A 13,028-nucleotide genomic window follows, 5' to 3' on the forward strand; every position below is an offset into this window, starting at 1 on the left:
CTGATTCTAGCACCAGCCCATGGCTGCCTGGGCAGGGTGGGGGTGTCTTGTCCTTCCTCTCTCAGTTCTGGGACCCATCTGGCTTCCATCTCTCCCCTGAAACTCTTAGCCACTAGTTATTTCCCCAGAGTTTTCCTCTGCCCGTGTCGTCATCGTCGTGGTCGTCCCCCCCCCCCCCCCCCCCCCGCCACCTCTTATCTCTGCCTTTTATGACCCCTCCTGCTCTGGTATCTGCTGTTGCCAAGAACCCCACACCTGATCTTGCCAGGTTCTTGTTAATGATCCCCTGGACATCCCTCTAGCTCCTCAGACTGCTCCTATCCAAACTCCTTCCTCCTCTCATCCCCCAGCTGTGTGTCTTCATCTCTGCCTAAGTTGATGGTCCCCACCTGCCTGGTCTGTGCCCTGGGACCAAGGAAATGCAGGGTCTAGTCCCAGTTATATTAGAATGGCGAAGCCACTGATGAAAAGAAAATTTAGGATCCTCATTTTAGGGGTTGGGGATTTAGCTCAATGGCCTAGCATGTGCAAGGGCCTGAGTTCAGTCTTCAACCCTGGGGGATAGGGAGGGAAGGAGGATCCTCAATTAAATTTATTTCAAAATTAAGAGAAGTCTGTTGTGAATCCAAATGTGAGTCAAGATAACCATAACCCTCCTTATGCCAATGTGTGAAGTGGTTATAAAACCAGTATTTCCTTAAATCAAGAGTATGGAAGTTAGGGATTGTTCCTACTTGATAGAGAAGGAATGAAAATTTAAAGGCTATTGAATTTACAGCTAACAGAAGCTGTGGAGACTGGTAAAGAACCTAGAATGTCAAGGTTACAGCTTAAAAGGCCCTGTAATCTTGGCATTCGAAAATATTATATCCAACATTGTGAACATTTGCTCTCTTTATTTGCCTAAGATCTGAAGGAGTGACCCACATTCTTGTAGTATCAGTGTTGATTTAGATAACAGCTTTTTTTATTTTCATGCAACTAGAATTGAAATAAAGTCCCAATCACTGCCCAAAAAAGTCTAAATGTCAACAACAAAAAGATCTCTGTCCCAATTCTGAAAAAAAGGCACCACAGATACTAGACTCTGAATGCATTTAATTTTAAATTTCGAAATTACTTAAGACCTTAACCAAACATTAGCTGGCTCTTTCCTTAGTTTTCCAATCAAGTTGACCTCTGTAGAATTTTCTGTTCTCTCATCAATTTGCAGAACTTTGGTTAAAACATAGAAATATAAAATTACAGAATAAATGTGTTTTATTTGGGTCTTGCAAAGCCCTGATTATCTGGGTTGGTGATGCATAAATTAAACCTTAAATTCAGGTCTTAGGTTAAGAGTAGAGACCGGAGCTCAGCCCAGACCCAGTGACAGGTCAAGGAAACAATGAAAATTTGTGGGTTTCTGCCCATATGTTACAGTATCTACACATGTAAGTGCTTAGAATACAGTGCAAGGGCTACCCAGCAGCCAGGGAGTCCGATTCCTGGGAAGCAAATTTTAGAAAGTAAGCTGAATTGTCAGAGGAAGCAAAGCCAGAGCTCAGTTGAGAGCACAGAGCATTTGTTCTTCAGGGTTCAGTCTCTCTGGGGCCCTAGAACACTTCAGACACACACAGAAGCCAAGTCCTTTTATGGCCTCACCAGGGCCTATGGCTCTAGCCCCCTTGGCACAGGAGCCCCATCTGAGGCACAGCTGCACTTCTGCACCCTCATGTTGGGCAGGCTGACCACCTGGGGCCTGGTCCTGCCTCCTTCCTTGATGTTCACAATCATGGGCAGCGAGGTTGTCTCTGAGGCGATGCACTGTCTTGGCCCCAGATATGGCCACTTGAAGGTCAGGGACTCTGGGGGCTGCAGGCAGCTGCCCACACATTCATAGACCAGGAAGCCTGGGGGCTCCAGGACCCAGTTCTCAGCCCACTTCATTCCCTGAAGGTCCAAATACATCTGCTGGCGGCAGCAGCGGGTGCCCTGGGTCACTGGTGTCTCAGGGTCACAATTACCTTGAGCTCTGTGGGGACAAAGAGAGATAAGTCAGAGATGAGCTGGAAGAGCTGAGGTCAAAAGTACTGAAAGTTTATGATCCATCTCAATATGTTCAAAAAGTTGGATACTGAACTGGGGGTGTAGCTCAGTGGTAGTGTGTTTGCTTAGCATGCACAAGGCCCTGGGTTCCATCCCCAGCATTATAATAATAAAGAAAGAAAAACGCAGGATATTTGTGTCAGACACTGGATAACTAAAAATAACTATAAAATAAATAACTGATATTTACTGAGAGCCTCCACTTAAGAGTCACAGGGAGAATTTATAAATGTTCTCATTCATTTACACACTCTGAAAAGTTGCCCATTTCAAAATCAATTTAATTCCCTTTTTGTCTCTCTACTTGAGCTCATCAGTTTGACCCACAACGCCTACCCATAGTCCTTGAGATCCAGCGTGTGCAACTCCAGCTGGGGCTCGCTCTGCTCAGCTCCCAGTGCCCCCTGCGCGGCGAAGCGGACCAGCTGGGGTGCACCCGAGGCCCCAGGGCCCAGGTGCTCCCTCTGCACCGACACCTGCAGCAGCAGGGGCTGCCGGGGCCTGCTCAGCTGCTGCCAGAAGTTCACAGCCTCGGTCACATCGAAGGCCTTCCAGCCGCTCTCGTGGATGGACACCAGCCTGGACAGAGACCCGCATGAGGGGTGAGGACTGGGACAACCGTCTGTCTGGAGGGCCCTGGAGGAAAGCTACCCCTCCTCCGCCTCCACCCGTGATCCCGCCCTTTCCTGCTCTCCTGGACAAAGCTGCCTCCTTCCTGCCTATCCCCTCCCCTCCCCCAGCGCAGAGCAGCTGGAATCCCCACCTGGAGTCTATGAGAGAGGTGCGGTTGGAGCCATCGTCGCGAAAGCGCAGCCACTCAATGGTGACCCGAACCCAGGCGTTTCGCTCTTGCCTGAGGAGGGCAGCCTGAGGGACCGGTTCCTGGAAGAGCCGCAGCACAGCCTGCACCAGTTCGCTGTTGGCGGGCAGCCGCTGCTCCATGCCAAACACCAGCAGGTATGTGGAAGCCTCGGACACCAGGAACTTGCCAGCCACCTCTGGAGACAAGAGCAGGGTTAGTTGAGCCTCTCGGGGCACCAGGAGAGCTCAGAGGGTTGCAGGGCCCAGGGTCCATAAACAGAATTTCCTGGTAATCCAAAGGAAAAGTTTGGAGCCTGGGAAACTGGTGGACTAGGAAAGAAGCATTCTTCCCCATCCCCCAATAAAAGAATAATTTTAAAAATTTGCAGTCAGGCTTTGTGTCCTAAAACAATCACATGGAACTGGGGCTTGTTTACTAGCAACCTCCACCTTGAGAGGGTAGGGGCAGCTTTGGGACTCTGTGCAGAGGACTGGGCCCTCAAGTGTGCAGCAATGCTGATTTCCTTAGGAAAAGGGAGTAGGGTGTCATAGAAGGGAAATGGAAAGGGGGCTACAGAGAACCTGGAATATGGAAATCTGTGGTCACCAGTTGAACTGTACTTTTCTTAAATTCAGAGAGAGGGTCCTGAATTTACTCTCATTTCCTCCTGTGGTGAGGGAACTCATGCTCAGCTAAATGTCCCCAAAGGGAGGAACAGGGAGCCAAGTGCTTCTAAAGAACTTTGGCAGGGCTACTGAGCTTTGAGGAAGATGTCTGGGACATTTATAACACTGTCCTCAGAGGCACCCATCAACCTGTCACTAACATCTGAGGCTCCAGGTTTGCAGGATGATCACCCGATAGGCCACATTTGCTGCCAACAGTCACCTCAGCTGCCTGTTCTGGATCCTCATCTCCCTAGGCATGGCAGGAGAGGAGAAAGGAGGTGGGTGAAGCTGGGGCATAAGGGAGTGATTCTAGCTCTGGGGGTAAAAGGCTGCACTAGGATAGAGGTACAGCTGAAACCCTGACACTGGACACTTCTGCTGTCACACTTAAGTATTTCCAGCTACCCAAGCAGCTTCTACCCACATCCACTCACCCATGCTGGGAGGCAGATAGGTGAGACATAGTTGTCCACTGTTCCAGGTGAGCAAATGGTTGAGAAAAGTTTTTAAGGCAATTTATTCCAGGTCACCCTCAAACCAGAGTGGCAATGTGGAAACAGACCCCAGGAAATCTTGCCTGTACCCTACCTAGCTTTCTGGGGGAACCTGGTCCTAGCCACACCTACCCAAGCCTAGTGGCTCTGCTTTCCTCTGCCTCCTCCTCTTCTCTGGGGCCTGGGTTTTGCCAGAAGGTCTAACCTGACACCTTAAGTGTCCCTCAGTGCATAGCCAGAGCCTAAGGGCCCAGGCCCAAACACCCTCCTCACTGCCTCTTGGACCATAGCCTCCACACATCCTCTTAACAGAGCACCACAAAACAGAGGTGAAAACCAATCCGTATCTTCCCCACAAGGACCAAGATGCAGAAAGAGGAAGGCTCACCTGGAAAGCTCTGGCTGAACCTCTTTCCACGGGATCGGTCCCCATGGCTGCGCTGCAACAGGGTCACATATTGGGCCCCGACTTCAGCAGGGATGGTCAACCCCTCCACATCAGCCTTGTCCAGGACTGGCACTTGGTTGAGCCTCAGCTGCCTCAGCAGGCTTTCCAGGACCTGCTGTTCGGTCAGGGCCTCCCCAAGCCTGGTCACGGGCAGCACCCAGAGAGCCCAACAGAGCCACAGAGGTCGCATGGTTCTGCTGGGGAGCAGCAAGGAATCTGTGGATGTGTCTTCAAGGAGGCTGCAGAAGGGTCTTGGGTCCAGGCACTGGGTGTGCTGAGAGTCAGAGCTGGCTAGCTTTATAGCCGGCCCTGGGGTGGAGAGGGAGGGGGTAAGTCACACCCCTTGGACCTCCTGGGAGCTCAGCAGCTAGACAGTCTCTTGAGCCTTGAGGAGGGGGATGTCTAGAAAGGGCACAAAGGGCTGTCTGGACTGAGGATAGCTGATTGTTGCTGTCTGCCTCATGGCAGTGGACCTCTACCTTGGCTTCGTTAAATTAAAAAAAAAAAAAAAAAAGTTTGGGCTAGGGATGTGGCTCAGCGGTAGAGTACTGGCCTGGCATACACGAGGCTCTGAGTATGATCCCTGGCCCTGGAGGTGGGGGGAGTTTTTTTCCTGGAGAAGAGGCTTTCATTTCCTACAGGAGGCCAGTTTCCCAACTGCTGGAATTTGGACTTAGAATGCTGTTCTAGGACTCTCTGAGGACCAATCCTGCTCAGTCCTCTGAGGTCCATGCTTCAGAGGGTGGGGGGGGGGGGGCGGTTAACGAAATCCAGGGTTTGTGATCAATAGTTGGGAAACCTGGTGCTTCCCACTGTTGGGGGTGGGGGACTTACTGGCCAGGGATTCTGGGAGACTTTAGTGCCACTGGGGTTTGTCCAAGAAGGAGTTCTAACCTCTCCCTCTTTCTTAGAGCTGAAAGTCCACCCTTACACACACACACACACACACACACACACACACACTTTTTTTTTTTTTTTTTGAGACCTGGTCTTGCTAAATTGCTGAGGCTGGCAGCTAGCCGGGAATTTGTGATCCTCCTGCCTCAGCCTCTGGAGTTGCTGAGATTACAGGTATGCACCACCATACCCAACTCCTCTCTCCCAATTCATGAGCCAAGAAAATTGAGACTCAGAGAGGACAACCTCCTCTGGCTCTGAGTTGAAGACTGAGACCCTGAATAAAGTCAGGTCTTTCAATTCCCAGCCTGAAGTTCTTTCTACACCACAAAAACACTTGTAGCAGAGTCCTATCCTGGGGGCCTTGAGGGGAGCCAGGTGGACTCAATTCAGATGATCAGGTCTGGGAAGGCATGGTGGCAATCCCCCAGTCTCCTGAGGCTTCCCCAAGACACAGGAATGTGGATTTGATTGAAGAATTATACTGAGGAAATAAAATTGGGCAATCAGCCATGGAAAGCCCTGCCAGATAGAATACAGAATGCAATTTGACATATATTAAGCATTCATTGCTTGTCTGTGCTTCAGATTTCGCCAGTCCTACGTTTTATTTGCGGAATCTGGCAACCCTACCCAGAAGCCAAAAGAAAAAAGCCAATGTGGATTGGGAGACTTGTCAACCGGCTGGACTGTTGCCCAGTGGGAGGTCAGCCCCACCCTTTGTTATGCAGAAGAGGAGCCTGGCTATCCCGCCACCCCCACCTGTGTCTGGCCCAGGTCCGGCTGCTGGAAGTGGTAAAGTGACCTCAGAAAAACATCTTCTGTTCTGAGCAAAGAGTCAGGGTCACTGGAATGAGACTCAGTACCCCTAACTCAGGTCCCATTTTGACTCTGGCCCTAGGTTCAAATTCTAAGGACACTGGAAAGGGCAGTGACCTGACCATCCTGGGGAAATGAGTAACAAAAGGGGCTGGGATACAAGTGGAACCCTCACTACCACCCTCCTTTCCCTGCAAGGTCAGGATTTGACCCCAAACAGAAGTCAGGCTGCCAGTTGAGGGCCAGGAGAAAACAGTCAGAGGTCATCAGGGGGCCTCTGTGGGTAGGAATCAGCTGAACCCAGACTTAGAACCAAGGAGGACTCAGAGGTCAAAAAAGACCGGGTCCAGGAGTGGGGTCACTTCCAGGTTGGAGCGCAGCATCTGGGGGTTTCCAGGTGACTCTGTCCCCTTCCTGTGCAGGAACAGGCACTACTGTGAGTTCTTAGGTGCTCTGGGCTGCCCCAACCCCACCTTCAACCTCCTGACTCCATGTGGCTGCTGGGGTCTTTAGACAGCCCCTGGATGAGCCCTTATTGTTCTCCCAGAGCAGCCCAGCCTTCCCTGGGGCTCTCTGGGAGCTGAGGAAGGTGGGACAAGGCAGGAATAAGAATTAACTTGCGGGCCTCAGCACCACATACCAACAAAGATGTTGTGTCCGCCGAGAACTAAAAATTAAATATTAAAAATAAAAAAAAATAAAAAAGAATATGCCTGCAATCTCAGTGGCTCCGGAGGCTGAGACAGAGAATCAGGAGTTGCTAAGCAACTCAGTGAGACCCTATCTCTAAATAAAATACAAAATAGGGCTGGGGATGTGGCTCAGTGGCTAAGTGTCCTTGAGTTCAATTCCTGGTACTGAAAAAAAGAAAAGAAAAAAAAAAAAAACAGAATTGTGGGGTATTTTTTGGTACCGGGAATTGAACCCAGGGATGCTTAACTACTGAGTCATGTCCCCAACATTTTTTATTTTTTAACACAGCGTCTCACTTAATTGCTTAGGGCCTCATTAAGTTGCTAAGTTGCCCTGGAACTTGTGATCCTCCTGCCTCAGCCTCCCAAGTTGCTGTGCCACCACCACACCCTGCAGGATTCACGTTTAAGTTCATATAGCCCCTTCTGCCTTCATGGCAAGTGTGAGTTCAAACTGTAAGCACACTAGCTGTGTGCTTTCTCTGTGTGTTTCCTGCCATCTTTAATATGAGTCTCTCTCTAGAAATAGGGATAATGTCTTTTTCTTTCTCTTTCTCTCTCTCTCTCTCTCTCTCTCTTTTCTGACACTGGGGGTTGCCCTACTACTGAACTATATCCCTAGTGTTTTTCATTTTTTATTTTGAGACAGGATTTCTCTAAATTGCCAAGGCTGGCCTTGAACTTGCAGTCTCCCTGCTCAGCCCCCAAATGCTGGGATTACAGCTAGCAGACCCACTGAGCTAAATAATGGGCTTTTTACAGTAAATTTGTCCACACTAATGGAGGTATTTGCAGGCCTCCTGATAACAATAGGTACTTAATACATAGTAGGAGACTTTCCCACTGTTATTAAGTATCTAAATGTTTAACTTTTAAAATATAGATAGATTAAAAACCAAATATAGGGGCTGGGGATGTGGCTCAAGCTGTAGAACGCTGGCCTGGCATGAGTGTGGCCCGGGTTCGATCCTCAGCACTACATACAAACAAAGATGTTGTGTCCACCGAAAAAACTGAAAAATAAACATTAAAAATTTAAAAAAAAACAAATATAGTTTAACATTTCTAAAATTTTTTGATAAATAATTCAAATAGTGCAACATTCAAATATATGGAAGGAAATAAGGAAATGTCATTCTCCCTTCATTCCTGTTATTGTTCCCACCATATGCATATAATTCTTTTCAAAATTATAATTTATCTTTTTTTTAATATTTATTTTTTAGTTTTCGGCGGACACAACATCTTTGTTTGTATGTGGTGCTGAGGATCGAACGCTGGCTGCACGCATGCCAGGCGAGCGAGCTACCACTTGAGCCACATCCCCAGCCCATCAAAATTATAATTTACGATTTTTTTTTTTGGTACCCAGGATTGAACCTGGGGGCTCTTAACTACTGAGCCACATCCCCAACCCTTTTCTATATTTTATTTAGAGACAGGGTCTTGCTGAGTTGCTTAGGGCCTTGCTAAATTGCTGAGGCTGGCTTTGAACTCTCAGTCCTCCTGCCTCACCCTCTGAGCCACTGGGATTACAGGCGTGTGCCACTGCGCATGGCATCTTTATAATTTTTTGCATTTTTGGAAATCAAACTCAGAACCTGGGAGATGCTCAGCACAGACTCTACTACTAAGCTATACCCCACCCCCAATTTGTTGTTGTTTTTGTTGTTGAGGTGAGATGAGGTCTCACTATGCTGTCCAAGCCGGACTTGAACTCACCACTCTCCTGCTGCAGTCTTCAGAGTAGCTGGGGTTATAGCCATGTACCACTACACCCAGTTTTTTTTATTCCCTCTCCTCTGTTCCTTTCTCCTTCCTACCTCTCCCCTCCCCTTTCCTCTTCTTTTCTTTCCTTTCCTCTGTTTTTATGGTGCTAGGATTAAACCTAGAGCCTCACACAGGCCAGGCAAGTGCTCCACCTCTGAGCTCTACCCCCAACCCCTCCTCTGGTTTTTTCCTGTTGTCTAATTTCATTAGCTAGTATCTCTAGAACAATTTTAAATAAAATTAGTGATAGGAGATATCATTGTTTTGTTCTTGATTTTAATAGGACTCCTTTACTGTTTCTTCATTAAGTTATGAGCTTTACAGTTGAGGTAAATATATTTTATCATGTTAAGGAGGAGGTATCTATAATAGCTTTAAGAAATTTTGTTTTTGTTTTCGTGTTCGGTGCTATGAATTGAACCCAGGGCCTCAGGCATGCATGTACTCTACCACTATGCTACACCCTGAACCCAATAATAGGAGGATTAAAAAAAAATCAAGAATAGATGTTGAATAATACTAATTTGGTAACTATCTGGAGGAATGAGAACTCTTATATATTGCTAGCAAGAATATAAGCATACTAGAGAACTCTTTGACAGTATTTATAGCAGTTCAAGTTATCTCATTACCCAAAGACCCAACAATTCCATCCAGTCAGACAGATATTCATGCACAAGAATGATTATTACAGCATTGTTTTATGAGTCCAAACAGGCCGAAGGGGTATCTCAGAGGTAGAGTGTGTGCTTAGTATAGATGAAGCCCTGGAATTCAATCCTCAGTACCACACACACACACACACACACACACACACACACACACACACACACACACAAACAAAGAATCTGGGACTGGGATCGTGGCTCAGTGGTACAGCTCTCGCCTAACACGAGCGAGGCCCTGGGTTCAACCCTCAAACCACATATATATAAATACAATAAAGGTATTATATCCCACTACAGCTAAAAAATAAATATTCTTTAAAAAACTGAACTGAAGCAACCACCAACAGTGTAAAAGAAGACAATGAACCAGAGTTGTATAAAAGTAGCAGTAGCTAAACACAAAGGATGTAAATGATTCCATGTACTTAAAATCCAAAATGAGGGCAGAACTAAGCTATAGTATTTAGAGATAATATTCCTTTACTTGGGAAAGGGAAAAAATATTTGCTAATAGTGATTGTTCTGTTTCTTTTTCTAATATTTACCTCTCTGATTGCCTTCTATATGTACTCACTGAAGGATTTGCAATCATAGTGCACAATTTTTTTTTTTAGGAAATACCCTCAAGCTTGCAGAGAGCTGAGGTGGAAACTATAGGACCACCTTTGTCCCCCCATCAAGGGCCCACCTGAATGCTAGGGAGGCTGCAATCCCTGCTCCTGACCTATCCACCAATACCCTGCCCACTCTGCCCTCCCAGTCCCACAGCCTCATTCCCACCCACCATCTGATTCCCACCCAAGGCCACAGCCCAGCCCAGGGCTCCAGTGCTATCCTGATGTTGCTAAGTGGTCCTCCAGCAGATAAAGTGGGACTGCCACTGGCCTCGCAACTCCCCCTGGATTCAGGCCTACCAGTGTGTGTGGGCTGAGGGCAATGTGCTGAGACCACCAGCCCTCATGTTATACAGAGGACAGCTGGACCCACATCCGACTCAGTGAGGGCATGTGTGGACAAATGTGGGTGCACAGTGACTTGGCTACACACATTTCTCAGGGCCCTAAGTCCTCCATTATTTCTGCAGTTTGTGCAGTAGAAAAGGCAGGTGACTGTGCCCAGAATACCAAAGCCAGGCATGGTGGTGCACACCTATAAGCCCAGGGGCTCAGGAGGCTGAGGCAGGAAGATTGAGAGTTCAAAGTCAGCCTCAGCAATTGAGTGAGGCCCTAAGCAACTTAGTGAGATCCTGTCTCTGAATAAAATATACAAAAGGGCTGGGGATGTGGCTCAGTGGGAAAGTGCTCCTGGATTCAATCCCTGGGACCTAAAAAAAAAAGGACACCAGAATCACCAGCTGCTTCCTCAGGATTAGCTCTGTTCCACCCATCTTTTCCCTAATTTTAAAGGGTATCTCAAGAGTTTGTCCTATCTTTTCCTTATTGTGGGCTTCTCTGGGGAACCTCTTACTTACTTAGCCCAAAAGAAAACCAGCCTGAAACTTGGTTGGAATTGGAATCAGTTAAACATATGCAAAAGTGAACTGAATATATTATTTTACATCAACATGAAAAGAATCAACATGAAAAGAATTTCACACACCACTCCCCACCCTTTTTTAAATTTTTTTTTAGTTATTGATGTACCTTTATTTTATTTTATTTATTTATATGTGGTGCTGAGACTCGAACCTAGTGCCTCACATGTGCTAGGCAAGTGCCCTACCACTGAGCCACCACCCCAGCCCCCCTTTTTTGTTTTTTACATTAAAAAAAAAACTCTCTCTCTCTCTCTCTCTCTCTCATACACACACACACACACACACACACACACACACACCACACAAACATACCCATACATACACACCTTTTTTTTTTTTTTCCTAAGGGGACAAAATGATGAAACCTCAGGGACTAGACTGGAACAAAATAAAATAAGTGTAGCTTAATATTCTGATAGCTCTCAAAGCAACAGTAATTAAAAAAATAATCGAACAATCTTGAAAAATAATCGACAATCATCAAACTCATCTATTATAGGGAATACACAAATAATGTAGCAGTCATTTTTTTTCTTTTAAATAGAGTCCTGCAAGGACTCCTCTGCAGCAAAGGTCCTCTGCACCTCAGCATTCACAGTAGTATCTGTTCCTATGCAAGAAAGGGACAGTGGCCACCCTGGAGACCCCCAAATGCTGGGCCCCAACCTGTAGTGACTCCACTCCTGGACTCAACCTTTTTGACCCCCTTGGTTCTGAGTCTGGGTCCAGTTGATTCCCACCCACAGTTTTTTAAACTGGTTTACCAAACAGAAATGGGCTTTTCAGATGGGAGAGACTCAAACAGACTTGGTTTCATTTTGTTTTGTTTGTTCCCTTTAGGGCTTTAGTCACACCTGGGCTCCACCTGCCTGTGAATCACTTCCAGATTGGGGAACCACCTGGGAGGCCAACGCCTGGGTGTGTGTCTTGGCCACATTTCCTATCTGTGGCAGCATCGACTTGAAGCAGGCCCTGGTGCCCTGAGTAAAAACCACTGACAGGGCTGGCCTGGCTGCTCTCTCGCCAGGGCTGCAGCCTGGAGCTTCCCACTCCTCCTTCCATAGCTGTGAGCTGCCTCACCCCAGCAGCCAAGCTCAAATCCTTCCCCTCCCTTCTTAAAGGAAAGACTTCAGGATTCAGAAAGATCACATTGACTGAGATTGTTGCTCAGTGTTAGAGCACTTGCTTAGCTCACCCAAGGTCCTGGGTTTGATGCCCAACACTGCAAAATAATAATAATAATAATAAAAACAAAAACACTGGAGACAGGTTTTTTTGAGGGGGGTGGGAGTTGTTAGCAGTATTATTCTCTTATTTGCCCACCCCAATAAAAAATGTTCATGAAAAGCCGAGTGCGTTAGTGCACACCTGTAATCCCAGTGGCTCAGGAGGCTGAGGCAGGAGTTTCACAAGCTCAAAGCCAGTCTCAGCAACTTAATGAGGCTCCAAGAACTTAGTGTGATCCTGTCTTAATAAATAAATAAATAAATAAATAAATAGGGCTGGGGATGTGGCTCAGTGATGAAGCACTCCTGGGTTTGATCCCTGGTACCAAAAAGGAAAAACAAAGGTTCATGAAAGAAGAGACTCATGTAAACTAGCCTCTTTCCCCAAATCTAGAAACCGTTCATTTCCATAAGCTCATCTTCCTGCTTTTCTGTCTCTTCAATTAATTTATGATGATTTTGACCCTTTTCGGTGTCCTGAGGGGACATAAAGGCAACTGGTACAATAGGAAGCTCAGGTGCAAGAAGGCACTTTGCTAAGGTGGCCCAAATGCTGCTGCAGGGTTCCAGTGTCCCCAAGAGAGAGGCACCCTCTCACCCTTGGGCAACCTTTCCTTTGTGTGCTTTTACTTACCTCATGTGTCCTCCTCATCATCAAGAAGGATCTGTTGCCATTCCACAGAGGAGGCACAGAGCAGTCCAGACCCTGAGGTCACATGTTGACCACAAGAGAGCCAAGGTGACAGGTTGTTCATGGGAGCAACACCAGATGCCAATCCTGGCTGGGTGACCTTGGACACCTTTATCAGCTATGGGCGTCTGGGTTTCTTTATCTGTGAAATGGGGGCATTAATAGCATGGATGCCTGGAGCCAGGATTTGCCTAATCTGCACCTGGCTGCCAAGCTTCCTCCCCGCCC

General features: G+C 47.2%; 1 protein-coding gene and 1 long non-coding RNA gene across 2 annotated transcripts; one reads left to right on the top strand and one right to left on the bottom strand.

The window, feature by feature from the left end:
- Positions 1-1,081: 1,081 nt before the first annotated feature.
- LOC101961346 (left-right determination factor 2) lies at positions 1,082-5,160 on the bottom strand. Its single transcript, XM_005326531.4, has 4 exons — positions 4,441-5,160; positions 2,852-3,086; positions 2,425-2,667; positions 1,082-2,014 (listed from the first exon to the last, which is right to left on the bottom strand). Exons 1-4 carry the CDS (start codon positions 4,688-4,690, stop codon positions 1,651-1,653), a joined length of 1,092 nt encoding a protein of 363 aa, XP_005326588.1. The 5' UTR covers positions 4,691-5,160; the 3' UTR covers positions 1,082-1,650.
- On the top strand, positions 2,904-10,881 carry LOC144367249 (uncharacterized). Its single transcript, XR_013426579.1, has 2 exons — positions 2,904-3,045; positions 5,986-10,881. It is a non-coding gene; the product is annotated as an uncharacterized LOC144367249 (long non-coding RNA).
- The last annotated feature ends 2,147 nt before the right edge of the window (positions 10,882-13,028 follow it).

Source organism: Ictidomys tridecemlineatus, chromosome 10, assembly GCF_052094955.1.
Source record: "Ictidomys tridecemlineatus isolate mIctTri1 chromosome 10, mIctTri1.hap1, whole genome shotgun sequence".
Classification (NCBI taxonomy): domain Eukaryota; kingdom Metazoa; phylum Chordata; class Mammalia; order Rodentia; family Sciuridae; genus Ictidomys; species Ictidomys tridecemlineatus.